General features: G+C 49.4%; 1 protein-coding gene across 5 annotated transcripts in view; it reads left to right on the top strand.

The window, feature by feature from the left end:
• RGS8 (regulator of G protein signaling 8) overlaps positions 1 to 26,220 on the top strand; it is a 122,564-nt gene that overhangs the window by 78,534 nt on the left and 17,810 nt on the right. The window contains exons 1-5 of one of the 5 annotated variants that reach the window (XM_014566287.2): positions 3,663 to 3,780; positions 16,539 to 16,611; positions 18,559 to 18,687; positions 21,133 to 21,234; positions 22,148 to 22,212. In XM_014566287.2, coding sequence (XP_014421773.1) covers positions 18,662 to 18,687; positions 21,133 to 21,234; positions 22,148 to 22,212 — 193 coding nt within the window. In that variant the 5' untranslated portion in view covers positions 3,663 to 3,780; positions 16,539 to 16,611; positions 18,559 to 18,661. Of the gene's footprint in view, positions 1 to 3,662; positions 3,781 to 15,066; positions 15,418 to 15,966; positions 16,195 to 16,214; positions 16,415 to 16,538; positions 16,612 to 18,558; positions 18,688 to 21,132; positions 21,235 to 22,147; positions 22,213 to 26,220 lie in introns of those variants that run through there. The other 4 variants (XM_032463586.1, XM_014566289.2, XM_032463587.1 and 1 more) reach the window with 4 other exon arrangements.

Raw genomic sequence — 26,220 nt, forward strand, 5'->3', positions numbered from 1 at the left:
TACAGTATTATTAACTATAGTCACCATACTGTACATTACATCCTATGACTAATTTATTTTATAACTGGAAGTTTGTACCTTTTGACCCCCTTCACCCATTTTATCCAACCCCTACCCCCAACCTCTGACAGTCACCCATCTGTTCTCTGTATCTATGAGTTCGTTTGTTTGTTTTTGATTCCACATATAAGTAGGATCATATGGTATCTATTTTTCTCTGCCTTATTACGCTTAGCATAATGCCCTCAAGGTCCATCCATGTTGTTGCAAATGGCAAGATTTCATTTTTAATGGCTGAATAATATTCCTTTATATATCTATATAGATATATATGTATGTATCACCTTTTCTTTATGCATTCATCCATTGATGAGCACTTCAGTTGTTTCCACATCTTGGCTATTGTAAATAGTGCTGCAGTGAACATGGGGGTGCACGTACCTTTTCAAGTTAGTGTTTATTTCTTTCAGATAAATACGGAGATGTGGAGTTTCTGGATCTTATGGTAGTTCTATTTGCATTTTTTGAGGAACCTCCATACTGTTTTCCACAGCAGCTGCACCAATTTCAGTTCCCACCAACAGAGCACGGGGGTTCCCCTTTCTCCTCATCCTCGCCAAGGCTTGTTATTTCATATCTTTTTGCTGATGACCCTTCTAACAGGCATGAGGTGACATCTCATTGTGGTTTTGATTTGCATTTCCCTGATGATGAGTGAGGTTGAGCACTTCCATGTACCTGTTGGGCATCTGTACCTCTTCTTTGGAAAAAAAAATGTTTATTCAGATCTCTGCCCATTTTCTAGTTGGACTGTTTGGTTTTTTTGCTACTGAGTTATATGAGTTCTTTGTATATTTTGGATATTAACCCCTTATATGATATGCAACTACTTTCTCCCATTCAGTAGGTTGCCTTTTCATTCTGTTGATAGCTTCCTTTGCTGTCAAAAGCTCTTTTCTGTATGTGAAAATCTGAGCAGTGGTTCTCTAAGCCAGCAGGTGTTGCGTGTGGTCCTAGACTTGCTGCATCAGCATTGCTGGGAACTTGTCAGAGGTGCAAATCTCTAGACCTACTGAATCAGAAACTCTGGAGGTGGGGCCCAGAGTTTTAACAAACACGCCACAGGATCCTCATATCCCCTAAAGTTTGAGACTCAGGGCTCTAAGCCACTTTCTCAGTGGTCACCAATTCAGTTCGCAATTCAGTTTCCATCTCAGTTATCACCCATGTTGACTTCTCCGCGTACTTGAGCCTTCTTTCTCAAAAGCCCATCTTTCCCGGCTTCTGTGACATTTCATTCCTCTGGCTCCCCTGCTCCTCACTCTGCTAATCTCTGATCGGCTCCTCTCTCCTCCTCCTTTAAATGTAGTCACTTCTCAAGGTTCTGTCCTCAGCCCCTCTCTTGAGTGATTTCATTTCTCTCATCATCTCTTCTCTTCAAGGAGAGAGCTCCCAGCTTCCCACCTTTTTGCTAAAATCCAGCACTATTTTCCCATCTCCTCCTCACCTTCTTCCCTGGGATAGCAATGGAACTCAACCAATCCCAAACCAAACACATGATAGTTCTCCTTTTAGCAGCCCACATCTGCTCTTTCTCCTGGGTCCCCTTGCTCTCAAAGCCCATTTGCAAATGTGAGATGATAGAGTCATTCCCATCTCCCTCCCATCTTACCCCGCCCTGAGCTCCCCCATCCCTCATGGCAGATCAAATTCTGCTGACTCAGCCTTTTTTTTTTTTTTTTTTTTTTTGACTCAGCCTTTGTTCATCTCCTGTCACCTAGGGATTTACAATAACCGTGACTGGCTTCATTTTCCTCCAGTCCCTCTCTACTCAGTAACTCCTCAACACACAGATCTAATCATGAAAATGATTTGATTAACATGCCTTTATTTAAAACTTTTTAAAAATTGTCTGGTTGCAAATGTACCCCTTAAATTGCATCCTCCATTGCAGACCCCCATCACACTTAACTTTCTGCTCCAGCCTCCCTAGAAAGGGCTCTCGCTGTTCCCCAAACACACTGGGCACCTCTAGACTCTGTGCCTTTACACAGACTGTTCCTCAGCCTTGATTCTCCTCTTACTAAACTCCACGGGTCAGAATCCATGGGTCACCTTCACTGTGCAGGTCAGATGACGCCTCCTCTCAGAGGACAGCTCTGATTTCTCACATGGACCTGGTCTCCCCTCCTCCCAGCGATTCTGTGTCACTCTGAGTCCTTAGCTCACTTACCTATGCATTCGTGTCACTTAAATCTCTCTCTCCTCTGGATGGCCCGGGACACGACAAGAATGTCTTAGTCAGCTTTGCAACCCCACGGCACACAGCAGGCCCCATGATGGTTTGCTGAGTGGACCTGATTTTGTTGAACTGCGTTTGGTGCAGCAGTTAAATGGTGATCGTGACCGTCTACAGAGGCAGGGTGCTCACCGCAGCAGCCACCCCGCGAGGGTGGGTCATCTGGGCAGCGCTTGTCAGCGCATCTGGAGGCAGACTTGAAGGAAGAGATGAGCCTGTAGCAGGGAGGGTGGTTCCTGGCCCTGCGTCCCCGCGTCCCCTCCAGAAAGGCCCTTGTTTGGGGTCTCCTTCCTGTCATTGGCTGCGCTTGCTGAGTCTCCTCAGCTGCACTCCCTTCGGTGTTCTCTGGCTTCGCTGTTTATTTGTTTCCCTGAGAGCCTCTTTCCCTGGCTGTGGCTGTAAATAGAGCCGAGGACTGTCAGCGTGGGGGCCTGGGCGGGAACCTGCCGCACGCGGGCGGCCGGTCCAGTAGACTCTGGTCTCCGACGGGGAGGGGTTATCCCTGGGGCCCGCGAGCTGCTCCAGGCACTGGCCCAGGCTGCTCAGAAGGTTTTGCCCCTGACCGTCCAAATGGGACTTCACACACTGAAGCGTCGCACGACACACTCTCTCCACCCCTCCGCGCCCTCCCTCTTGCTCCTGATCTTGCCACCACATCCCCAGTCACAGGCTGGGCAGTTGGCCGAGGGGACACTCGGGTTTGCCTGCAGAGTGACAAATCACACGAAACATTTCATGCACGATACTCTTCCATGCCTGACTTCTGTCTCCTCTTTGAGAATGCTGGAGCTCTACACTGCCTAGCCTTTCCGAGTTCCTAAGCCAGAGCGGCCTTGCTTGTTGGTTCTGTGGTAGGAGAGATACCAGCTTGAAGCCAGACCAGGAGCATGGCCTTTGTCTTTCGAGTCCAGCCTGGTCTGGTTTTAAGCTGAAGCTGGTTCTCCCTCCCTGATGCCGGTTACCCTGCTTCACCTCCTTCCCCGCTGTGCAACCCAGGGGACCTCCTCCCTCCCTCACCTCCACCACAGGCCCCTCAGGGCTCTGCCTCTTCCTGAAAATTCTCCAGAGCAACAGCCCCTCGGAGGCAGCTGCCCGGGAGCGGGCCGTCAGCGGGAGAGCCACACAGACAGTGCCATCCTGCTGGAGTCTGCGGTCCTCCCCCGACTCTGCGTGGCAGTGTGCATCATCTGTCAGAGTGCCCCCTCCCCTCCCTCCGCTTCCCCACCCCCTTCCCCTGGCGCTGCTCGCTGCTTTCTGCTTTCCCCGTTCATGAGATGCAAAGCCCGGAGAGGAGTGGAGCCGGCGGGAGCCGCGTGTTGCAGCCACTCTGCTAGGGGCCGAGGTGAGGGGAGCCGCCCCTCGGCCACCCTCTCCCATGTACCAGCAGGTGGCTGACTGTCACTCAGGGTCGCTCCGAGCCATGCCCAGCTGGGGCCCGTGCCAGCCCCACCTTTTCCGCTGCACTGCTCACCGCCAGACAGGTAAGAGAGAGCAGCTCTTCCAGCCGGGCCTGAGCGGGTCCCTGAACTGGCCGTCCGAGCCACGATCTTGCTGGGAAGTGCAGGACACCCCAGAGCAGAAAAGGCACTGTCCTCCTGGCACAACCCTGCTTCGTTCTCCAGCTGAGCTCTCAGAGAGGGTGAAGCCTGTCCCCGTGCCGGGAGCAAGGGTGCAAGAATGTGCCTGTTCTTCGCGGGTAGTGGATGCTAAGCTGCAAACGTCCCCCCCTTTTTTTTTCTCCCTCCTCCTCCATCCCAACTCCCCAGGTCCCCTGAAACCTGCTTTCTGGTCCAAAGGGATGCAGTATCTTCCCTGCGATCCCTTTGGGGGCTCTGAGGACATGGTAGGTTATATCTAGATGGTGACACTGTCTCTGTTAGTTTCATTCATGTCTTTTTCAGCTGTTATTTTAAGTGGGTCTCCTGCACAGCAGTCTGGCTGCCCACAGCAACTGTTTGGTTTCCAGTCAGCGGGCAGGGCTCCGGTGATGCTGGTGACTAACACTGGTGGCACATTCCGATGCAGGAGGACTCACAATGACAGAGTTCTAGGGAAATCAAAATACACTGGAGGTCACCTGTTTCTTTTTTCTTTTCTTCCCAGCTTTATTGAGATGCAGTGACAAAACTGTATTATGTTTAAAGTGCACAATGGGATGATTTGATACATGGATACATTGTGAAAGGGTTCCTGCCATCGAGTTAGTTAGCACATCCACTGGCAGGTCACCCATTTCTGTTTTAAAAATATTTTTCCGAATTTTTATCATTGCATATAATGCTGAAATAACATCATAGTTAAAGGTTTGTTCACATTATGGATTGTTTTCTTAGACCTACTCTTAACTAGACCTTCTGGAATGAGGTTTTTAAAAAATTGATAGCAATTGCCTTAGAACTTTATTTTGATTTCAGGTGTACAACATAATGATTTGATATATGTATATATTGTAAAAAGATCACCACAATAAGTCTACTTAACACCCAGCACCACACATAGCTACAGGTTCTTTTTTTTGTTCTTTTGGTTTTTTTTTTGGCAGGTTGCCAATTTCTAAGCAGTGAGTTGAGAACACAGTTACCCATCTGCAGGAGGTGATGGGTCCTTGGCATCAGCTAACTGGGTCCTTCTCAGTGCTGTCTAGGCAGTGACTTTTGAGGGGTGTGGAGGAGAAGGGTGGCTTTTCTCACTGTTAGTTTCACTCAGTATCAATCGATTGCTTCACTCCAACCTCAAAACCCAGCTTTCAGGTCCTCATAGGTCTTTAACTTACGATGCTCTCAACCTAGTGCAGTAAGCAGGAGGGCATGCCCTGTCCTGCTGTTTGGGTTATTTTTGGAGTCTTTGTCCCTACAGTTTTGAAGAACTCCAGGGTTTTCTTGGAAGATGCAGGAGGTTCTGGAAAGTAGGGGAGTGAGATACTGGTTATCATGAGATCATATAAACGCTTGGGGAAAGTTCAAAGCTTTAAACACGCAGTGTGGCATTATGCTATTCGTGGCTGTTATTTCTACCATTTCAGGCTGGGAATGCTAGCCCTGTGAGCATTTAATCAATCTGGCAAACTAGTTTTTCTTAAGCATTTGCTCTCTGCTCAGTCCTCAGAGTGCATGTCCTAGAAGAAGGTTGATGGGAGTGGGGTGCGTGGGGATTGGAGTGTGTCGTGTGGCCCCTAGCCCACCACAGCCAGGCGAAGGTAAGATGTTCCTGGGGACCAGGTCCTTTTGATATTTAAAAAAAAAAAAAAAAAAAACTTCACATAGTGCCGTACACACAAAGGAGTCTGAAAACTTTCTCCTATTCTTTGTCCAGTTGAGTAAGACCTGCTAATGAAGCCAAGGTCTTTCTCCTACGGGTCAGTCAGCTCTGGTCTGAAGAACATGGTTCTTTAGACACAAGAGCTATTTCACAAACACCAGGGACTCCCAGGGGATTGAGTAAGAGAGTGGATGGATGACTGCACAAAATCCATCATCTTTCTATTTAAAAAACCCTTCAGATGTGGATCTCAGGGGATGGGTCAGCAGCAACTGCATACAACGGGAAGTTGTACGGGGTGGAAAAAGCCCTAGCGGTCCTGGGTTCACATCTCCTTAGGGTCTTTAACTGAATACCCCGTGCCCTTCATTCAGGGCTGCTGAACGCTTTTGGTTTTGTAATCTGTAAAATGGGCAAAATAACAAGAGCCCAGCTTACCTCCTTCCAGAGGTTTTTGTGAGGATCAGCCAAAAGAAATGATGATGGCTCCCAGTTATCAGGATGTGCCAGGCGCTTGGCCAGATACTCCCCCTGCGCCATGCTGTTCAGTCCTCCCAGCATCCCAGAACAAGCCGAGTCTCAAGGAGGTTAAGGAACTCGATCAGCTAAAGAATTGGAAGCAGTGTGTAGGCTGAGATGGTGCCGTACACATGTGAGTTTCACTGTGTATCATGACTTCCTGGCTTACAGTATTTGTCCTGTTCATCCTATCCCAGGCTCTCTGTTTTGTGCTTTCTCATTTCCTCTTTGCCCAAATACCCACAGCTCCAGGGACACGAGAAATGCTCCTTGCTTCTCATCTGTGCCTTGGGGATTAGAATATTTTTCACTGTCCAAGAAGCATCCGCATTCTCATCAGGACCTTAATCAGTGTTCTCTGTATGGAATTTCCAAAAGGCTTTTGAATTCTTCCATAAAAGGTCCTAGAAAGAAGAGGGCCTCAGAAAAGCTGAATGGCTGAGGGTAGATTCCTGCGAGGGCCTTGTCTCTCAAGGAAAAGTGTCATAATTTGCTCAGCATCTTTGTGCATCAGAGCGCACCCACACAGCCCTGGTCCCTCCTCCCGCCCCCGGTGCAGGCGTCCATGTGCACCCGGCGTGGGCCTGAAAGCAAGGCAACTCACTTCGCTGAAGGTGGGAGCAGATCCCAGTGGGAGAGCGGTCCCCAGTCTCCACACCACTGTTTCCTGCCGCTGTGGCTGCGGCCAGTCCCCATTCCTGGGTCTGATGGCTCGTGGATGTTCCTTTTCACATGACTCTCAGGGGCTGGCTAGGACGGAGCTGGGATGGAGGACGGAGAAGCCACTGGCTGAAGTCATTAAAAATGGAGGATTAGAAAGCACTTACTTTATATTCAGAGGAGGGGAGCACCCTGAGGCTGCTCTCTGCCCACAGCTGTAGCCCCTGATGGCAAATGGTAAAGCTTTTGTTACTGCCCACGAAGGGGAAGAGAATGATGGCCAGCGGCCTGGCACCGTGAGATAGGAGGCGAGAGCCACGCTTCAGTTGTGACAGTGTGTCCCGCTTCTGTCCCAGCCCCAGGGCCTTGGAAACTAGGTCCCTCTGCTTCTCCATCTCTGGCCCCGCTGCCCCTTTCTCTGCAGTGCCCGCCCCCCCCCCCCCGCTTTTTGTGTCGGGCCTCTGTCTTCTGTGACTCTGCGATCTAACGTGACTGCATGTTCTCAGAAGGCCGAATAATTTACAATCTGTGTTTGCTTGTGGATCTCACTGAATTCTTACAGTGACAGAGGAAGTCCGCATTGTCTTAGTATTCTGATTTCAGAAATGAGAAAGCAGGGTCTTAAGATGACCCAGCCAAGAAGGGGTTCAAGAGCTGGAGTTTGAATCCTTGTCACCTGACACAGGAGCATGTCGTCCATTCATTTCTGTGGCTCCAGGCTGTCTCTTCCAGCCCGTATCCTGCTCCAAACAGTCTCACTCACCTACCTGACAGCTGGTTCAGTTAAGTTCAACTAGCATGTATTGAGTATCTTCTGAGTGCCAGGCACTGTGCTTGGCGCTGGAGATGTAGAGATGAAAAATACACCGTTTACCTGCATAGTGTGCACAGGTCAAGCAGGGCACCTATGCTGTCTGTACATTGCTTGGCACATAGGAGACACCTGAAAGTCGGTTGAATCAATGAATAAAAGAATGAATGAATGGATCCACTTTCCTGTGCTTGATGAACCTAAGAGACCAAGTAGAAGGCAGTTGCAGGCACCTAATCGTGCCAGGCACTGAGGTAGAGAAGCAGGTCGGGGAGCACCGAGCAGGGCACTTGCAGAGCCGGGGTGTGCAGGGGAGGCTGCTGGGAGGAAGTGGTCCTCGAGTGCAGCTTGAAGGGTGAGTAGGCTGAGGGAATGGCAGAAATGAGGCCTTGAGACTTGGAGCCGTGATGTGTGCTCAAGACTGAACGGTGTGGCATCACTGGAGCATGAAGCACAAACCGCGAGAGTGGTGGGCAACTCTCAAGGGAGGCGGGAGCCGCTCTTGGGGAGTTCATGTGTTGGGATTTTTATTAAAGCTTGAACTTTATCCTCAGGCAGGGGGGCTTATGGGTTGTGAGGGGAAGGGAACACAGTTATATCTGTGATTTAAACAGGTGATTATAGCTGCAGAATGGAGTTGAATTTAAGGAGGTGGCTGGATCACAGAGACCCCGAGGACAAGAACCAAGGACGACCATGAGCCAGAACTTGAACTGGGGCAGAGGCAGTAAGGGTGGAGAGGAGGCAGGTGTAAATCTAAGAAGGAGATTTGATCCGTCTGATTTAGTAACTGGTTGACTCCAGGAGGTGGAAGAAAAGGAGTCATCTCTAATTATTTCCCTGTTTCTGGCTTGAGTTACTCAATGGAAGGTGGTGTCAGAGACTTGAGACCAGGAATTCCAGAGGAAGCCAAGATTTGCATGTGTGTGTGGGGTGGGGGATAAAATGGGTCAGGAAAATAAGAGGATAAGATGTGCTCAATTTTTAGATATATTTGCAATGGTTGTGGCTGGGGGATATCTGAAGGTTATGCTCAGTGGCCCATCAGCTACAAGAATGTTTACAATTGGGAGAGGGGCCAGAATTAGAGGAAAATATTTCAAAATGGTCAATTCTACCTCAGGTAGTTAGGACTATGGGCAAGGATGAGATTGCCCAAGGAGTGTGTAAGGAGAGACAAGAAGGAAGCCAAGGTTAGAGGGCAGGGAAACATCAGCCTTTATAGGGTGGGGAGAGGAGGAGGAGCCAGCCGGAGAGACCCAGAGGAGGGCAGTTAGGAGAATCTAAGGTCACGGAGGTTGAGGGAGGAGAGATGCTGGAAATGTATGATCACCGTGGCGAAAGCAGTGCAGGAGTCCTTGAGGACGAGGACCATCGGGCCCCGCAGGATGGGGGTCGCTGTTTCAGGGGAGTGGTAGGGATGGAAGCCATTGTGAAGGATGGGGGAGAGGACAGGAGGTGGGGAAACAGGAGGCTCTTTCAGGCAGCTACGGGAGAATTTTTTGCTGGAAAGAGTATTTTTGTTTGTCTGTGGAATGGAGATAGAGAGCAAAGATAGAGGAGAGCGTTGATAAAAGCAGGGCAAAAGGGGAAGGAGGGCTCCAGGCCAGGGAGGAAGGGTTCACCTTGAACAGACAAGCCTGAGCATGGTGCGGTGAGGGGCTGTGGATAGATTTGCAGGAGAGGAGATGGGGAAAGAGGTTGAGGTACTTTGTACCTGAGGCTTTGATGATCTCGATGAAACGGGAGATCAGGCTGTGGGCATGTGAAGGGTTGTGTGTTACATGAGCCCCTTCCCCGCTCTGGCTCCCTGCCCTTCAGCTGCCTTCCCTGGGAAGCTAATTTGTAAACACTGTGTAAGGCTGAGGTTACAATAGGACAGAGAAGGGCTGGGGAGGTGAGCAGACTTGGATCATCATTTGCATCCTCATCCCAGGTGGACTTACTGCCCTGGATTCTGGATGTGTAGACGGGCAGCTCAGCAGTGGGAAGAAAGGATGTAGATGGATTCATCCCAGCAGCTCTGAGCTGGAGTCCTGGCTGTGGCTCGGAGAAATGTGACCTTGGGTGAAATCTTTAAGTTTAGTTTCTGTAGATGATGTCTAACCCCCTATGAATTTTAGCTCCTCCCTAGGAGTCAAGTAATAGGTTTTTTTTGTTTTTGTTTTTGTTTTTGTTTTTGTTTTTGGTTTTTTTTTTTTGCAAAATGGATTTATTCATGGGGAAGAAAGCTTGCAATGGAAAACGTGCAGGGAATCAATTTCCGTTCACATTGCATCCTTCTTCCAAATTTCAGTTTCCTTGCACTAAGAGTTTACATGTTGTGTGTTCACTAGAGAGAACAGACGAGCAAAGTAAGCCAACGCACATATTGTCAATGGTCACACTATTAAAGAAATTTATCCATAATATCAAATATACACAAGTCAAGAGAGTAGGACCATGAGACCCTGTGTACCTACCTCTCAACCTCAACCCCCTGCACTCCCCTCCCTAGATGAAGCAATTCCCAGAGAGCATATCATTGCAATGCTAAATATTTCAGAGTGTATTTCTAAATAGTAAATTTACTTAAAAAAAAGAATAACCTCAACATCGATATCACACTAATCACAATATCTCACAGTGCTCACATCTCCCTAATTGTCTCATAATAATTTTTTATGATTTTTAAATTTGAATCAGGATCCAAATTGAATTCCGTATGCCTCATTTGGTTGATGTATTTCCTAAGGTTTTTTTAAACGCCGATGACCATCGTCTGAAAGATAGTCCTGTAATCCTACAACATCTCCTGATCATGTGTCATTTCCCCCGGGGCTGGTCTACTATTTAATTTTAGGAAATCTAAGGAACAGTTGCAATTTAGACACCAAAGCTTAATTTAAAAATTTTTCCTAGACTCACTTAGAAGGAGAAGCATAAGAATAATGACTAAGGAAGAAAGGACAGAAAGAAGACAGGGCTGCAGCGGGTGGTAAGGAGACAGAGGAAGGCTCGCGAGGAATAAAAGAAAAAGGTAACAGAGCCTTATGTGACCCCCATCCACCTAGAAGCTTGAAAGTCCTTACTGTGTTTCATGCACTCTTGTTGTCACCTCAATTAGCAGGTGGCAAATGTGAATCTTTACATAGTTACATTCTATTTATTTAGTGTGTTTCCCCAAACAGCTTATCAAACAGCCGAGCAGGTATTGTCGAAGTAGTCCTCTGTGTAAAGTAGGGAAGAAGTTGGAATTTGAATTCCCATTTTACAGATGGTGAAACAGTTGATATGGCTAATAATAGTGACTTGTGTTGATAACAGTCGCCTGCCATTTGTTAAGCATTGTGCTTAACGCTCGGTGACGTTACCTGATTTAATTCTCCCAACAAGCTGACGACATCGCTGTGGGGATTGTGATAACCCTCACGACAAGCCAGTGGCATGATGCAAATAACACTCAGAGACAGAGCGCAACTTGCCCACAGGCACAGATCTGGAAAATCGTGGAGCAGAGATGGAAATTCAGGGCTGTCAAACCTACCATTCTTTTTTCCAGGTCAGTCTACTCTCCACCAAGTCATCAATCTTGCTCTGCATAGACTTGCTCACTGGCAAAGTTCCATTTAAAGAGAAGCTCAGAGCATCACCAAATATAATAATAGGGTGCAGTGTGCTGGAATTCGCAGAGCGTTTTCCTTCCCACAGACTTTCTCCTTTCTTTCTTATAACCGCCTTGAAAAATAGACAGGGCAGGTGTGTTAATTTGTGTTTTACAGATGAAGAGATTGACACTCAAAGCTCTTGCCTGTGTTAGTTGATCTCGCAGCTAGTAAGGGCAGTTAGCGTCCCGGAGCTGGTCAAAGGCAGAGTGAGGACCAGAGGCCCTTTTTTCTGATTCCAGATCCCGTGCTTCTCGGACTCTATTTGCAAACCTCACGGGCCCACACCTTTAGCTACTGACTTCTTTCCATGTCCCCTCTGCTGTTCCTTGTGCGAAGTCGAGCAGGCTTATTACAAATTAAATATCTGGATGCTTGAACTGATGAACAGGAAATGAGGCTGCTAATGCTCAGAGGAATGCAATCGAGATGCATTTTTTTAAAGCAGAATTTTGGGCCAAGTGGCCTCTTTCTGTCCTTCTCTTCCCTGTGTCCTTCCAGTCTCCATGGAAACCCCAAATCAATGTGGCATATGTTGATCCATGTTTCTACTGTTACTAGGAAGCTACAAACTGGAAATTGCTTTTAAAAGATTTGTGGAAGAGCTTTAGCATGCTGACCAGAATGCAAATCTAACATCCAAATGACTGTTTTATTAAAAGCTTTTAATGTGGTCCTCTCCTAGGTGGTATGTTGATTAAATAAGCACACAGGGGGCATTTGGCAATAAACCTCCTTCTCCACTATCGTGGCTTTTAAAAATATTGTATTGCAGGCTCTAATTCCCTTTATCTTCCATGTAATTACATTTTTGTGGCCTGTGTGACAATGCCAGGTGTCCTTTTGCTCTTGATTAATTCCATTCTGCCCTGACCAGGCTGTTGGGAACAATAGTTTGCAGAAGCCGTTAGGTACCTGTGCAGCTGCCCCTGGGTGTCATCAGCACCGGGCTGACATCGTCTTGACCCCGAGACTGCTGAAGTCTGGTGTGTTTCTGCCGTAAGGAATCCTCGGTGATTTTTCACATTTTCTCGTGAACTCCAAATCAAATCCAGCTGACATTTATTAAACACCTGCTCCGTACGTGGCGATGAGAATTGATGGCAAGGGGAGTAAGTCGGAGAGTCTGTCTGTGTGGAGCACCTAGTCCCCTGGGAGGACCTGAAAACATAAATCACAAGGATAAGCTGCAGAGAGTGATGCAGGCTGTCAGAGAACCACACGGCAAAGTGCTGGTTTGGGGATGGAGGGATTCCTTCTGGCTGAGGGAGTTGTGGAAAAGCTTTGGAAAGGAGAAATTTTGGCTTGGAGGTATTGGGTTTTGAGAAGGAGCTGGGAGTTAAGAGGCAGACCCGGGGTAGAGAGAACAGCAGAGGAATTGCATGCGTGTGTGCGTGTGTGTGTGTGTGTGCGCATGTGCATGTGTGCAATGGGATATGAGACTGGGTAAGTAAGTGGGACCAGTTATTGGAGTATCAGGCAGGACCGGGAGCTCCAGTGGAGTCCACCAGAGATGATTACATGGAGGATCCGCTCTATGGAATCCATTCAACAGGTGACCCTCGCAGTGGTGGAGTGTGAAGGAGGTTTGGGGGGGACAGGGTGATGACACGGGGCAGGAATATCCATTACTTAGCTGAGGTTGGAAGGGCATGTGTTGTGCTGGACGCTGATAACCTCCAACATGGCAGTGTCAGTGCATGGGAGGGGAGGAAGTTGAGAAATATATCAGAAATATAATGACAAGGTGTAAAAACCAGTTCAGCAAGGGGAAGGGAGGAAAAGAAACCCCAGACACCTGTGCTTGTTATCCTGAGGGGCTAGAACAGAGTGATGCCACGAGCGCCCACAGGAGCCCAGCGGGAATGGAGGATTTGGAGGGGAAGGTGACTTTTCCGGAGGAGGCAGTGGAGTCTGCAGGCTCTGAGAGGGGTGGAGCTGTCTAGAAGACCTCTGGAAAAGCAGCGTGGAGCTCAAGAGAGGCAGGACCAAAGCCCTGATTCTGGAGAGAAGCCGTGGCCGGTGCCTGGGAGGATGGGCTCCCCAGGCAGAGCAAGGGCAGCACGGGAAGGGGCAGAGAGGGCCAGCACAGCCCGAGGGGCCAGCTCAGGGCTTGCAATGACGTTGCCCGGGGAAAACCGTGCATCTCGGCCAGTGGCGATGTCCTGTGCCCAGTCTGCAGCCAGCAGCCAGAGAAGAACCCGGAGCTCCGTGTCCCTGGACCAGGGCCCCAAGCCAGGGGAGGCAGGGTCCAAGTGCCAGTGCCTTTCTCACTGGCCCTCCGACCTGCTTGCTTTTTCCTTTCCCTCTCCTTCTGGAAAGAAGACCACGCTAGGACGCTTCTCCCCTCGGTGCAGCTTAATCCCCCCAGAATTCTCTATACACCTGCCTCTGTAGGAAGGAAGATTGCACTGGAACCCTCCCCTGAGAGCAGCCTGTACTGGTCTGTGCTTCTCAAACCAGGGCGCTGTGGGCTTACTCCCTGGTGTTTGGGAGTGTTTTGGTAAAAAAAAAAAAAAAAAAAAAAAAAAAAAGTTTGGACTTGTTTAAATTTTCTCTTGTTACTCCTGCTAATGCATGTTCACAGACTCCCGTCCCCCTGCTTTTATATTCCTGTTCTTTTAAAACTTTATTAATTACGGTATCTTTCCTTAAACATTTGGGTTGGCTCATTGACTGCCTGTGAGTGTATTATTTCTCTAAAGGCTAACTGAATGTTCTGAGCCTTGTTAATATTGGTCAGCTCCCCCTTGAGACTGGGGCCCATCTGCACGCGTGCCCTGTCTCCTCCTACCTGCCGCCTTTAAATCCTGGATGCCGGACTGGGCAGCATAAAACTTGGAAAAGACCCTCATCCTCTGTCTTAGCACTGGCCGGTCGGTAAAGGAGCCTCCCGTGATGACGCTGCCTTTGTGTTAAGGCGAGAGGTGGAGCAGAGGCCGGAGGCACGGGGTTTGGTATCGACACCTGCTCTGCCGCTTGTAAATGACTTGTCTCTCTTTTTCCATCCGTGAAACAGGGATGGGAAAGGCGTTGGCCTTGAAAGTGTGTTGTGAGAGTTAAAGGAGATAAGGGCGTGCAGTGTTTAGCACAGTGTCTGGCACATTACTGAGTGCTCATTAAACATTAGCCACAGGCGTGGAATCCAGGGGTGGACCCGCGTGCTGGTATAAACTTATCTTGGGTTAGGGGCGTGCTTATCAGCGGGCTCTTGCTCCCCAGTTCATCTGTGTGTCGTTCTCTGGTGGTGCAGCACATCCGGAAGATGTCCGCGAGTGAAGGATTCTCTTTATGCTTTAATTCTAAACCCCAGCTAGCCTCAGCATTCAAGACAGGAATTCGGAGGCACGGAGCACGTTTCTCCTGCAGCTCCTTTTATAACACTCAGTTCCCTTTACCTAACAGAGGGGCACTGTGGATCTATTCAGAGAGAGACAGTGAGTCACCGTGGAGGCAGCATCAGAATTTTTATTTCATCCTATCATCAGGCAACGTGTGGCTGAGGCAGAGTCATTTGACCGCGAAAGTGCAGGTTATGCACCAGTAGATCTGCCAGGAAAGACTGGGCCCCGACGTGACGTAGGAGAAAAAGCTCTGCTCTGAGAGTCCTAAGAGAGCAAGTTCTGGTCCTTGAGCTGCCTCTGACGTGCTGTGTCACTTTGAAAAGGGCAGGTCACCTTTTCCGCCCTCTGGGACACTGAGATCATAACACCCTGACTATGGCATGCGGTTGTTGGGTGACTGTATGTGACAATGTTTTCTAGGTTGTAGAGGGTTCAACACATCGAATCTAGTGTCTTTATTGTAAAAGCATCACTTTTCGTAGAGATTTCTGCTGCCTCTAGCATATGCTGCCTCCTGGGTTTTAGGAATGACTTGCAGCAAAGTCTAGGTGCATTTGGAGCTGGTTCCTGAGTGGGAGCAGGAGACTCAGCCCCAGAGACCTGGGGTGGAATGAGGCAAAGATAAGTAAGCTGTGTCCCAGGGTGGGGATTTGTAAACTTCAGCATGTACTGGAGTCACCCGGAAGGCGGGCCCCATCCCTAGAGTTTCTGGTTCTGTAGGTCTGGGGGTGGGGCCTGAGGTGGTACATTTCTAACACACTCCCAGGTGATGCGGACGCTGCCGGCCCTGGGGCCACACTCGGAGAACCGCTGTAGTAGGGCAAACAGGAAGAGAGAGTCCTCCTTCAGGAACTGAACCAGGCAGTGTGGAGATCCACGTGGGTAAGGTGATTTGGAAGGAAAAAAAAAAAAAGTAGAAGACAGAAAAATAGAGATGATGTGCAGATTGGGCAGAACAAAGGGAAAAGTCTCACTCCGTCACAAAGGCAAGTAGGGGGAAGTTGCTAGGTGATGGATGAGGGAGAGAGGTGAATTTCCACTGTAGGAGAACCCAGGTGAGAGGCAGGAGCACAGATTTGGAAATGTACATGTTTGGGGAGGTGGAAATTTCTCATTAGGAAGTGAGGAGTGGTGTGGTTGGGGCTGGGGAGTGGGAGTGGAGACGGGCTGGGGGGACATGCCTCAGCAGAGGAAGAGGGACAGCAGAGATGTGGCAGAGCGGGGTAATTTCGGGGCTGTGTGGTTTGGCCTGGTAGCGCAACACAACAGAAACTGGGAGAAAGGGGGTGGAATTTAGATGTGTGACCTGCCCCGTAGCTTTCTTGCTCTCTGCATTTATCACATCACATCACACCCAGCAAGACAGCCCCCTCCTCCTGGCTCATTAGGAGATTTGATTCGGCTTGGCTCCTGCTGTCAGCAGCTGTCTGGGGCAAGATCTTTCCGTTCCCTGCTCCCTAAGCAGCAACCAGCCTTGAGCCAGCAGCAGAGCTCATTAGAAGAGGCCCCCTGGACACTTCATTTTCAGCTCACTGGTGGCCAGAAAGAGTTAATACCTCTGGCTTCCCTGCCCCCTGGGCAGCCTCTGGGTGCCGAGGGAGGCAGCTCTGGGCTGTGAGGACCTCTCCCTGAGCTGCGGCCAGAGGAGCCGGGAAGCAGGTTAGTGAGGCTGCGAAGAGGACGGTGCAGGAGGAGCGCCAGGCAAGCTCTGCTCAGGGGCACCTCCTGCATCCTGCCAATGAGGATGGGCGTGCAGACCGTGCCCGGGAGCTGAGCCGCCGCCCGCTGGGTGTAGGCTGCTTCAGTATTTACTGGATGTGACAAGCAGAGAGAAGAGCTTTCAGCGGGGCCGCTCGCTGCCCGGCTCGAGTGGTGGGAGGTGTGTTGTGCATGCATGCGTGTGGATGTGTGTGTGTGTGCGCTCATGAGTGTGCCTGTGTGTTTATGCACACATGCCCTTCACCCGCAAGGACTGCTAAGAGAAAGATCTACTCTTTCCCCAGCGCTCCTTCCCCGCAGCCTCTCTGACCGTCCCGCTGGCAAAGCCCTGCAGGCCATGAGGACTGGTCAAAGACAGTGAGTATTGCTTTGGCTTTTCTCTTTCCTCTCCGGGGTGCCTGTGTGGGCTGATTGCATTATCCATATTTAATTAACCTGCCTCACCATGCATATTGATTGCTTTCTTCCCGCTGAGGCTCCTAGTGTCTCTTCCCCTCTTTATAAATCTTTGTTCTTTGCTTTTAACCTTGTTTTTTTTTTTTTTTTCCTTGAGTATCCTCTCTTTCCAATGTGTCCTATCCTGTCTGCTCCAGAGTCACCTGCAACTTGATGTCCACTTATTAGGGCCCATGTGTTATGGTGCCCTCATACCCTTGACCCCCCTGGTCTCTGGGTAACCCAAACTCTGTCCCGCGGAAGTCAAGCGCCAATTGGGCTAAGAGCCCCTAGGTGCTGGGAGAAAGGTGGGGTCAGAGTATCCTGCAGATTCGTATTGAATCAACTCCAAGACTGAGCTAATGGAGGAGGCGGTGGAGGGGCTGAGGGGCAGTGGTGGTCAGCGCTGGATTTGGAGGAGAGAGAGACAGGCATCTAAGCAGCTTCCGGAAGGTGGTGTGGACCGGCAGTGGGATGGGAAGAGTGACAAGGCAGGGACAGGAGGCCAGGTGATCACCACCCTAGATGACCTTGCCTGCTGTGCGTGTGGGTGGCGGTCCCTGGTTCTGCTCAGCGCCCAGGTAATGAAGGCCCCTGGCATGGGCATCCCCTTCCCCTGGGGCTGTACCCCGCAAGTGAGAGAAAATGAGGCCAAGGGGCCCCAGATAATGGTTTCTAGAGCCCCTTGCAGCTGTAAAGGGCTCCGATTTTCTGACTTTTGGGCAAGCAGGTGTATGCACTGTTAGGACAAAGATTAAGGCAAATTCCTTGCTTACACTGTGCACAGTCTTTGCTCAGTCTCCTGGAGATGAGCCTTTACGCAAAGTCTAACTAATTTTTTTGCTGGTGGTAACAAAGTAATCTTTTAAATTTGATTAATTATAGTATTACTAGCAAAGGTATTTTAAAAAGTATTCGTGGAAGGTTCCAGGTAATATCGAAATAATTCACCCAGCGTACATCGCGTTGGGGCCTTATCTATCTAAATTAGCTTTCCTTTAAAATGGATTCTGTGTTTGGTGTCAGGGTTCCCCCAGGGGAACCCTTTGTGGATAGGCTGCACTCTTCACATGTGTCTTCCTATTGGTTCCCGTCTTTGGGAACAAAAGGTTGGAAGCCCTGAGAATGGGACCCTTAGGAGAGAAAGAGCTTATCAGGCAATCCGCCCTCCACCTCCAGACCCCCTTTCCCTGATGCCCTTCCCGCTGCAGGTCAGGAGCAGGCCGGCTCCCAGGCTGTGACAGGTGGGCCGGGCAGCCTCCATGTGGGCAGGGAGAGTGACTTGCATATTCATTTCTTCAGCCTGTGCCTGTGATCCCCGCCAAGGCGCGAGCCTCAGTGGTGACAGTGCCTGACAGGCCTCCCTTGGAGTTTTTCCAGCCTTCCTCCCGCTCACGCCCTCCTGAGGCTCTGCACTCCCACCTCTGGGACAGGTTCCCTTGGCGGGAGGTGGGAAGCAGACCAGCAGCCAATCAGACGATTCTGGAGCAAGTGCTGACCCCTCCTCCACCCCCCCCCCCAGGGCTGGCTGGTCACTTGGGCCCCCCTCCAGGAAGATGCAGAGAACGGTCATTTTTGGTTTCCCACACCCATGCCCTCCTCCCGGGGGCCTGTGTCCCGCTTTCCTGTTGATGGCCAGTGGTCGGAGGAAGCAGGAACTCCTGACCCACAGGCAGCAGCGCAAACCCACCCAGCAGCTGGTCCTGGCCCATCCCTGGTTGGTCACCCTCGCCCGGGACAAGAAGATGTTCGTGGGGATGGGGGGTGTGTGGGGAGATACTCCGTTGGCAGAGAGCCATCTGCGAGGACTTGTAGTGCCGTCAGAGGGGAGAGGGAGGCCCCCTCTTACGGCAGATTCTTTGATTTTAGGTGAGAGGACGTGAAGGGGTAGATCCCTGTGCCCCGCAGTCTCATCCCCTGCCCTGACGTCCCTGCACACCAGCCAGCGGGTTAACCATAAGCAGGAGCCTGTATGGCGGCTTTGCTGATGCCACGCAGGTAACGGGCGCCACCCTGTCTTCTCGCCCCTGCCCCTTTCCTCCTTCTCCACCTTCCCGTCTCTCCTGCTGTTTGAGCCTGTCCCACGCCTTCTAATCCCATGCGTCCGGCCCCCAGGCCTCCCGGGTAGACTGCGCTGAACTCCCCTGGGTGCTTCCTGCAAAGTTGGGGCCTTGCAAACAGAGCCTTCGTTGGCACCAAGCCCTCCCATCCACTGGCGGGACTTACGGGGTGGGGCTGTGCATGAGCTTGTGCTGAACCACATAGAGGTCTCTGTGAGTTACTGGGACAGAGAAGAAAGATGAAGGCAAGCCCAGTTTCGGTTTGTTTTTTTTTTTCTCAAAGTAATCTTAACCTTTGACTTACTCCTGCTGTTATTTCAGACCTAACTGAAAAGTTAAGTCTCAGCTAGGCAAGATGGAAAATTAGAACTATTTTGCCCCAAAGAATAGTTTGCAAACTATTTGAGAGACTCATCGCTGTCTTGGTAACAAGTAGCACCCTTTGCACTGGCCCCTGCCAAACCTTGTTAGATGGCGTGCGTGGATTTGCTATGTTTTGAAATCCTCCTAATTGCTCTTTGGGGGCATCGACCTGACTGTTCAATGATTGATGTTTCTAAGGCACCGAGGAATGAGCCGACTCACTGAGAGGGTTCTGTGGGTTCTGGCCCGTGCTGCAGCCTGAGCAGGACCTGCACTTGAGTTCATGGAATGTGATGACTCAAGGGTCCCTAATCAGCTGCCCGCAAGGCCCGCTGCTGGGGCACCCTATGATTTGTCAGACGGTGTGGACATAAGATGCTCATTGTTGAGGGAGAGAGAACGGCCATAGCCACTGTTTTGAAAAGCCAGGAAATCGATGCCTTCACGATATGCCTGGCTGAGATGAGAGAGGGGAGCCCAGGACGTCCAGGCCTGCTTTCCTGCAGGAGAGGGAATATTTCTGGGAACTTGGGGATTCCGGCCTTAAAAGTCTCCCCGGAGATGGGCCGTGGAATACAAGTGCTGTCCATCCCCACCAGACCATACCATCCCTGTAGACGTTTGCTGGATAAAGTTTCTGTGAACAATTACCACGGTCAGGGATGAAAACCCATTTGAAGTGAAAGAAAAGAGATGGGATTGGGTGACCTCTGACATCTCTGCGCGGGACCAGGATTTGTGAAAACAAGGAAGGGAAAGCCAGGTTGGAAGACTTCCTTCCAACAAGGAGAATGACATCTTCTAAGACTATTTCTATGGCCCTTTGTTACCAGTGTGCACATGGCAGCCCCCTTTTATAAGTCACTCTTACGTCCTGATTATCCCCAATCCCCTCCTCTTACCTTTGCCCTCCATCCCAACAGTTGCCATGGTTAAAGGTCAGGGGTCAGTAAACTTATTCTATCGAGAGCCAGGGAGTAAATATTTTTTATTTCATGGGCCATACGATCTGCGTTGCAACCACCCAACTCTGCCCTTGGGCTTGAAAGCAGCTTTAGACAATATATAAACAAGCGGGGGTGCTGTGTTCCAATAAAACTTTATTTACACTAACAGGCATCTTGCAGGACTGTGGTTTTCCAGTCTTTGGTTTAAGGTAAAAGCAGGGTGGTAGTGAAAGTCAGGAAAAGACATTAGCATAATTTCTCATTGGATCTGCCCCAAATAGTGCCTGGTCCTTAGGAGAATAAACAATATGAGAAATTTAAGGAAGCATGTTAAAATTTGAAATATGTTGATTGAGTTAAGCCAAAATATAAACGAGAGCTTAGTTGAGTAAGTGAAAAAGCTGACCAAGGGCAGCCTGGCTCTTAATGGCTGGTTGTGCCCATTGCTCTTCTGCCCCCCGCAGTTATCAGTCCTCACTGGCCTGTAGCCATTCTTGTATGTCCCCAGGTTTGTGGGATGGGGGTGAAGAACCAGGGGCAGAATTGACCTGCCTGTAAGCCCCACACTTTGTCTGTGCTCTGAGATTCTCTGACATGCGCCCCTGTATCGTGCACGCGTCCCTCTGCTCCCCGTGTCGTGGGTACCACCGGGGCTCTGCGATCGGGGCTGACGGCTGCTTCTGCTGCCACTTTGCCCTCCTAGTGGGAGGGCAAAATGTGGATTGTTGTTTTGTCATCCCTGTATTTTCTTTCCCCACAGAGAATCGTAATTTAGAAATTCTTCCAAGCTAACGACCTTCATTGACTTACCATCAACTTGCATGTCAGCTTTAAAAAGCATGACGCCTCTAGGGGCAGGGAACCTATTACTATTCTGGTAGTCAAGACAGGGAGCGAGTGGCTCCCCCATCCTCTAGGTGTTTCTCCTCCTGTTCAGGAAATCTTCAGGGGCCGCCTGGGGAAGGACGGGAGGGGGCAGCGCTGGCTCCTGCCACAGCAGCCCAGGGGCCTCTGATGGGCTGACAGTCACCAGCACGACCGTCCGTGTTCTTCCGCCCTTGTGCTTGTTGCAGGAACAAAGGGATGAGGACTCGACTGGGATGCCTGTCTCACAAGTCAGACTCGTGCAGTGATTTCACAGCTATTCTCCCCGACAAGCCCAACCGTGCTCTAAAGTGAGTAATGCGGCCACGCAGCGCTCCCGGGGTGCCCACCGTGGGGTGCCCACCGAGGGACTATGGAACCTCTTCCTCTCTGGCAGATGGCTGAACAGAGGAGCTGAGTAACAATAAATTCCTTCCTATTGGCAGCTTATTTTATACCTCTGGACATGAGTGGAAGAGCGTTATTTTCCTTTTCCGAGTGCATGGCTTAATGATTTCGGAATAGGATCCTCCTTTTTCTCCTAAGAAAACCACGTCATGCGCCAGTCTCATACAGCTGCAGTGAACGATCCTTCTTCGTTCTACTTAGTTGTCAATCTGAGCTTCTCAGTTTGGAAACACATACTCAAATCTACTCGAAAAATCTGCTTAGGTTCAGATAGTATGGATTCAGTGCCTACACTGTGCAGGCACTGTGTTAAATGACGTCGCAGATGGCACCTCGTTCCCCGCCACGCCCCCCTCCCAGGGAGTTGTGATGGGGGTCATTATTCCCATTACAGAGGCGAGGAAACTGAGATGACAGTGAGAGGTAGAGTTGGGAGCTCCGCCTGACTCTTCTGACTCCAAATCTAGTTTCCATTGTCATCTTGACATTTAAATTAATGAATTAGCTAATTAACTAATTTAATAGAGGTCTAGTTGGTTTACAGTGACATCTTCAAATGATGCCCTTTCTTAGCTTTGCTTTTGAGACTGAAAACCAACACACTGAATTTACAGAATTCCAATCCTGAGATTTTTTTTTTTCCATCAATTACTTAAGAACGTGTACATGTACAGAGACAGAATTGCAGGAATCCAGGTACGGTCTTTCATTTGCCCTCCGTGGTTTTGATTTGTTTTCCTGAGCAAATCTCAGTGGTGGCTGAAGGAGAAGAGGTCATTTCAGAAATAGTCAAGACAGATGTTGCTTCTTTCCTAGGAGACTGTCCACAGAAGAAGCTACACGGTGGGCCGATTCCTTTGACGTGCTTCTCTCCCATAAGTGTGAGTAGAATTCCAGTTTCATCTTGTCTCGGCAAAATCATCCGTTGTGCAAAAGATGCACCGAGTACCCGTCATGGTCCAGGGACTGTGCCCAGCGTCCCAGACAGCTCCCGTCTCTGCCCTCACAGAGCCTCCCGTCCCGGGGGCGGATAGATAAGAAAACATAATTTAAACGCAGTGGGAAGAGAGCCCTTATTTCCTGTTTTCTGGGTTGAAAGTGTGGTCCCTTCATGTTCTCAGCAACTTTAGCAAGAAGAATCGGGCTTAGGGAGTTGGAGTGATGGGCTCGATGGAAAAGAGAGTCTAGACTCCCTCCAGACCTTGTTTTATAAAATTAAATGCCTTCCCCAAGTCACTGGAGAGCCTGTGCGTGTTGCTACTGGTTTGAGTTGGCCGAGTTTTGAGTTTTCTCGTCGCTCTTTATTTTGGGGGTGGACTCCCCCAGCCGTATCACACCCCTCAGCTTCTGACTGGGTGCAGGGCTTATTAGCACGCTCCTGCCTCCACTTTCCCCTCTCCTCGTCTCGTACGCCTTTCGTTTGGGAGGGAGAGAGGAGGGGTGAGGAACGGAGAAGGGCCTTGTGAAGAGAAGGGACGGCTTCACATGGACATTCAGTGCCCCCCGTCAATTCATCTTGTCGGTGATAGGAGTCCTGATTGATCTGGGAGCAGAAGGGCTGCTTTTAGTTTGGGACATTGTCGCCACTTAATTGGCGGACACAATTTTGTCCAATGAAGTGAAGGGCACCGGCTGGCACTCACACTTGTGTTCTTGATTTTGACCCAGCTCGGGTACCAGCAGGTTCATGGCCCTGATGGAGCCCCCCAGTCTTCAGAAAACGTCTTTAGAAGTAATTTTGCTTTCATCTGCATGAGCAGTTCTCTCTGACTATGCCCCCGATCCTAATGCTGATTGCCAAGTGCGTTTGAGTAGACTTTGAAATGAAATGCAGCATTCAAGAACAAGCACATGTTGCAGCAAGTAATTTTGTGAGACAAATAGTCATTTTAGTGTTCCGTGGATCACTCTTAGGAAGGAAAATAAAGCAGGCGAGATACAGTGTATCTAACACATGGCTGCACCCTCAAGCAGCAAGCCTCTGCGATGACTTTGCCAAGGTAACGGCGTGTGTACAACCCTTAGGCTTTGACGGTAATGCTTGTTTTTTTGTGAGGTGATTCTGGCTTATTTTCTGGAGTCATGTTTGGCTAAACAAGTGTCACTATCAATGTACGCCTTCTTTTCTGGCTGGATTTGATTCAAGGTCATCTCAAAGTTTGGTTTCTATTTCGGCCTCTGACTGACTCAGTTTAAGTCCCTGAGGCTGTTTCCTCGTTCTGAAATGAAGGTGGAAGCACCTGTGTGCCACCTGTCACCCGGGAATGACACTCCTCATGAGAGGACACCTTAGATGATTTGGGGTTCTCTATGCGAAGGGGTTTTGTGAGAATTTGGTGGAATGCTTTTAGACGATGCTTTTATACCGCAAATGAAAAGTAAATGTGCCTTGAGAATAAGGTTGCAAATTTTGCTGCCAGTTATTAATATGAGGTCTTTATTAGCAGAGTTTATGGTGGTAAAGTTAGTGGATGGAGGCTTGGACGTGTTTGGATTGCTGCGGGGGCAAGACCGGGAGATTTAAGAGGCTTAATTGCATTTGATTCAGTGACTTTAAGAGCTAAAGACACTAGGTTCTGCTTCTGTCAGGGATGCTTTGGGTTTCCAGGAGTGCAATAACAATTTTCTGAGACAGGGATTCCCACTAAGGGGTTACAAGCTGACTCCAAATTGCTTCTTTGTTAAAAAAAAATAAAAAACAAAAAACTCACTACAGAAATAGGCTGTTTGAACTTTGAAGTTCTGTGATCCTTCTTGGAGTCTGATATTCTGTTTTTATTTCTGTTTTGTACAGAAATAAAAAGCCAACAGTGTGAATGTCTTTGAAAAGCAAGAGGTTTTTATTCAAGGGCCTCTGGCAGAATTTCAAGGTTTTAGACCTTGAACACTTTCTCCCTGGGAAGCTGTCGAGGGATCAGAGCCGAGCTCACCTCGAAGGGTGTTGACAACTTTCTAAAAGTCTAATTAATTTGGGTTAGTATTGTGACTCAATTTGGGCTGATTTAGCTTTTCCAAAGGGATTATGTGTGTGCTGGTCCCTTAGGAGGGACAGTAGTTGATCAGAGGTGTGCAGGGCTTTCAAGTAAGACAACTTATTGTCCTCAAAAGCAAAGAAAGGAGAATCGCTGAATCACTGGGCCCCAGAAGAGCGTGCGTTAGTCTCGAACCCACTTCCTGCTAATTCTCCACACCTAGGCAGCTGTCTTCCCTGAGTTTCCTATTTCAGAAAATTCAGAGAATTATTTTTGTTCCCATTCTCAGTCTGCAGAGCATCCCTGCCATCCTGCTCTGCCTGAGTGTTTAGGGCACTCATTCACTCTAAAAAGAGTGTACTTAGTGTTCATGACGTACAGCATCTGTGCTAAGCAGCTGATAAGAGACAGGCGCCAAGATGCGCAGGGCAGCCCTTCCCTGGTCAAGGATGCAGCCTTCTGAGAAAACAGACACGCATACAAATAACGCAGGAAACAAGGCAGCATGCTGACTGAGATCTGGGGCCTCAAGATTTCAAATAGAATGCTGACACTCAGCGCTCCTCTGAAATTCCACCTTGTCAGTGTTAGAAGTCCTCACCGATCCGGAGCAGAAGGGCTGCTTTTGGTTTAGAGCACAGTTTCATTTAATCTGGGAACATACTTCTGCACAATTAAGAACACTGCTTGGTAGTCAGACCTCTCGGTTTTGACCCATCTCTGCTGTTGAATAGCTGGGCAGTCTTGACGGAATCCTTCAGTCTCTTGGAAAAATCTGTTTTCTCATCTCTGCAGTGAAGGGTCTGGACCCAAGGGGGCCGGATCTAGTTCTGCCCTGTTGTTCCAGGATGCTGTCTGTAGCAACCACCGAGGAGCCTCAAGAACTAGTCCCCTACGGCAGGGGGTTTGAGTCAGCACTGCCTGCAGGGTTATGTAAAACTGCTTTAGAGCTGACGTGGTTTGCACAGCCCGATGAGGGGCTAAGGCACCTGTGTTATGAAGCCTTCCCCTCTCCTTGGCAGGGTCCCCTGTGCGAGGAGCATCTCTCGGGTTCAAATCTCAGGGGGGAAAAGCCACGTGGCCATTTTTTAAACTTTAGAATAAAAAAATCTGGGAGGCAGATATTTGGAGCCGTTTATTTCCAATTACCTTTGCTTACAAGAAGCGCAGTACAGAGCTGGCGAAGCACCTGCGGAGGGCTGGGAGAGAACCACTGGCTAAGTGCTCTGTTTTGTTTTGTTTGTTTGTTAACGAACAAATGAAAAATGAAATTGCAATTGCTGATGGCTTCATTAGACAGGGGAGGATTTCTAACGTGCGTTAATTTGGTGTCTTTTTCCTGTTCATCCAGTGACAATTAGACTTGGTGTCTGTACTTTGTATACACAATCTGCCCCCGAAGCTGTGTGTGTGCGTGTGTGTGCGCGCGCACGCCCCTGCAGTTCACATCCAGGAGAATGAAGGCTCCCAGCTTGTGGGAAATCTTCTCTGACAGGTTGCTGGGGAGTACAGAATTGTCTGTCTTCTGCTTTGATTCCTCATGAGGTCCAGGCATATGCTTGTTATTTGTCCAGCTTTTAGTGGGACATTCAGTCCTTAATTCTGAATCAATCCTCTCTCCCTCCCTCCATCTCTCCCTCCTTCCTTTGTTTTTTTTTTTTCCCCTGACATAAAAGTTGGATTCATAACAGTTTTAAAGTGAAGGTGTAGACAGAATTCCTTCCCCCTTCTCACTTCCTGCAGCCTGCTCCCCACCTGGATGACAGAGCCTCACCTTGGGCAGCCAGAGGTCCCTGGCCATGTTTCATTGTTCGCAGAGCGTGGAGGGTCCACTCTGACCTGCCCCACCAGGCCCAGGAAGGCTGGGTTTGTGTGTGGAACAGCACCCCGGAAAGCTCTTTTACATCTGCAGACTTG

This window comes from Camelus ferus, chromosome 21 (assembly GCF_009834535.1).
Source record: "Camelus ferus isolate YT-003-E chromosome 21, BCGSAC_Cfer_1.0, whole genome shotgun sequence".
Lineage (NCBI taxonomy): Eukaryota > Metazoa > Chordata > Mammalia > Artiodactyla > Camelidae > Camelus > Camelus ferus.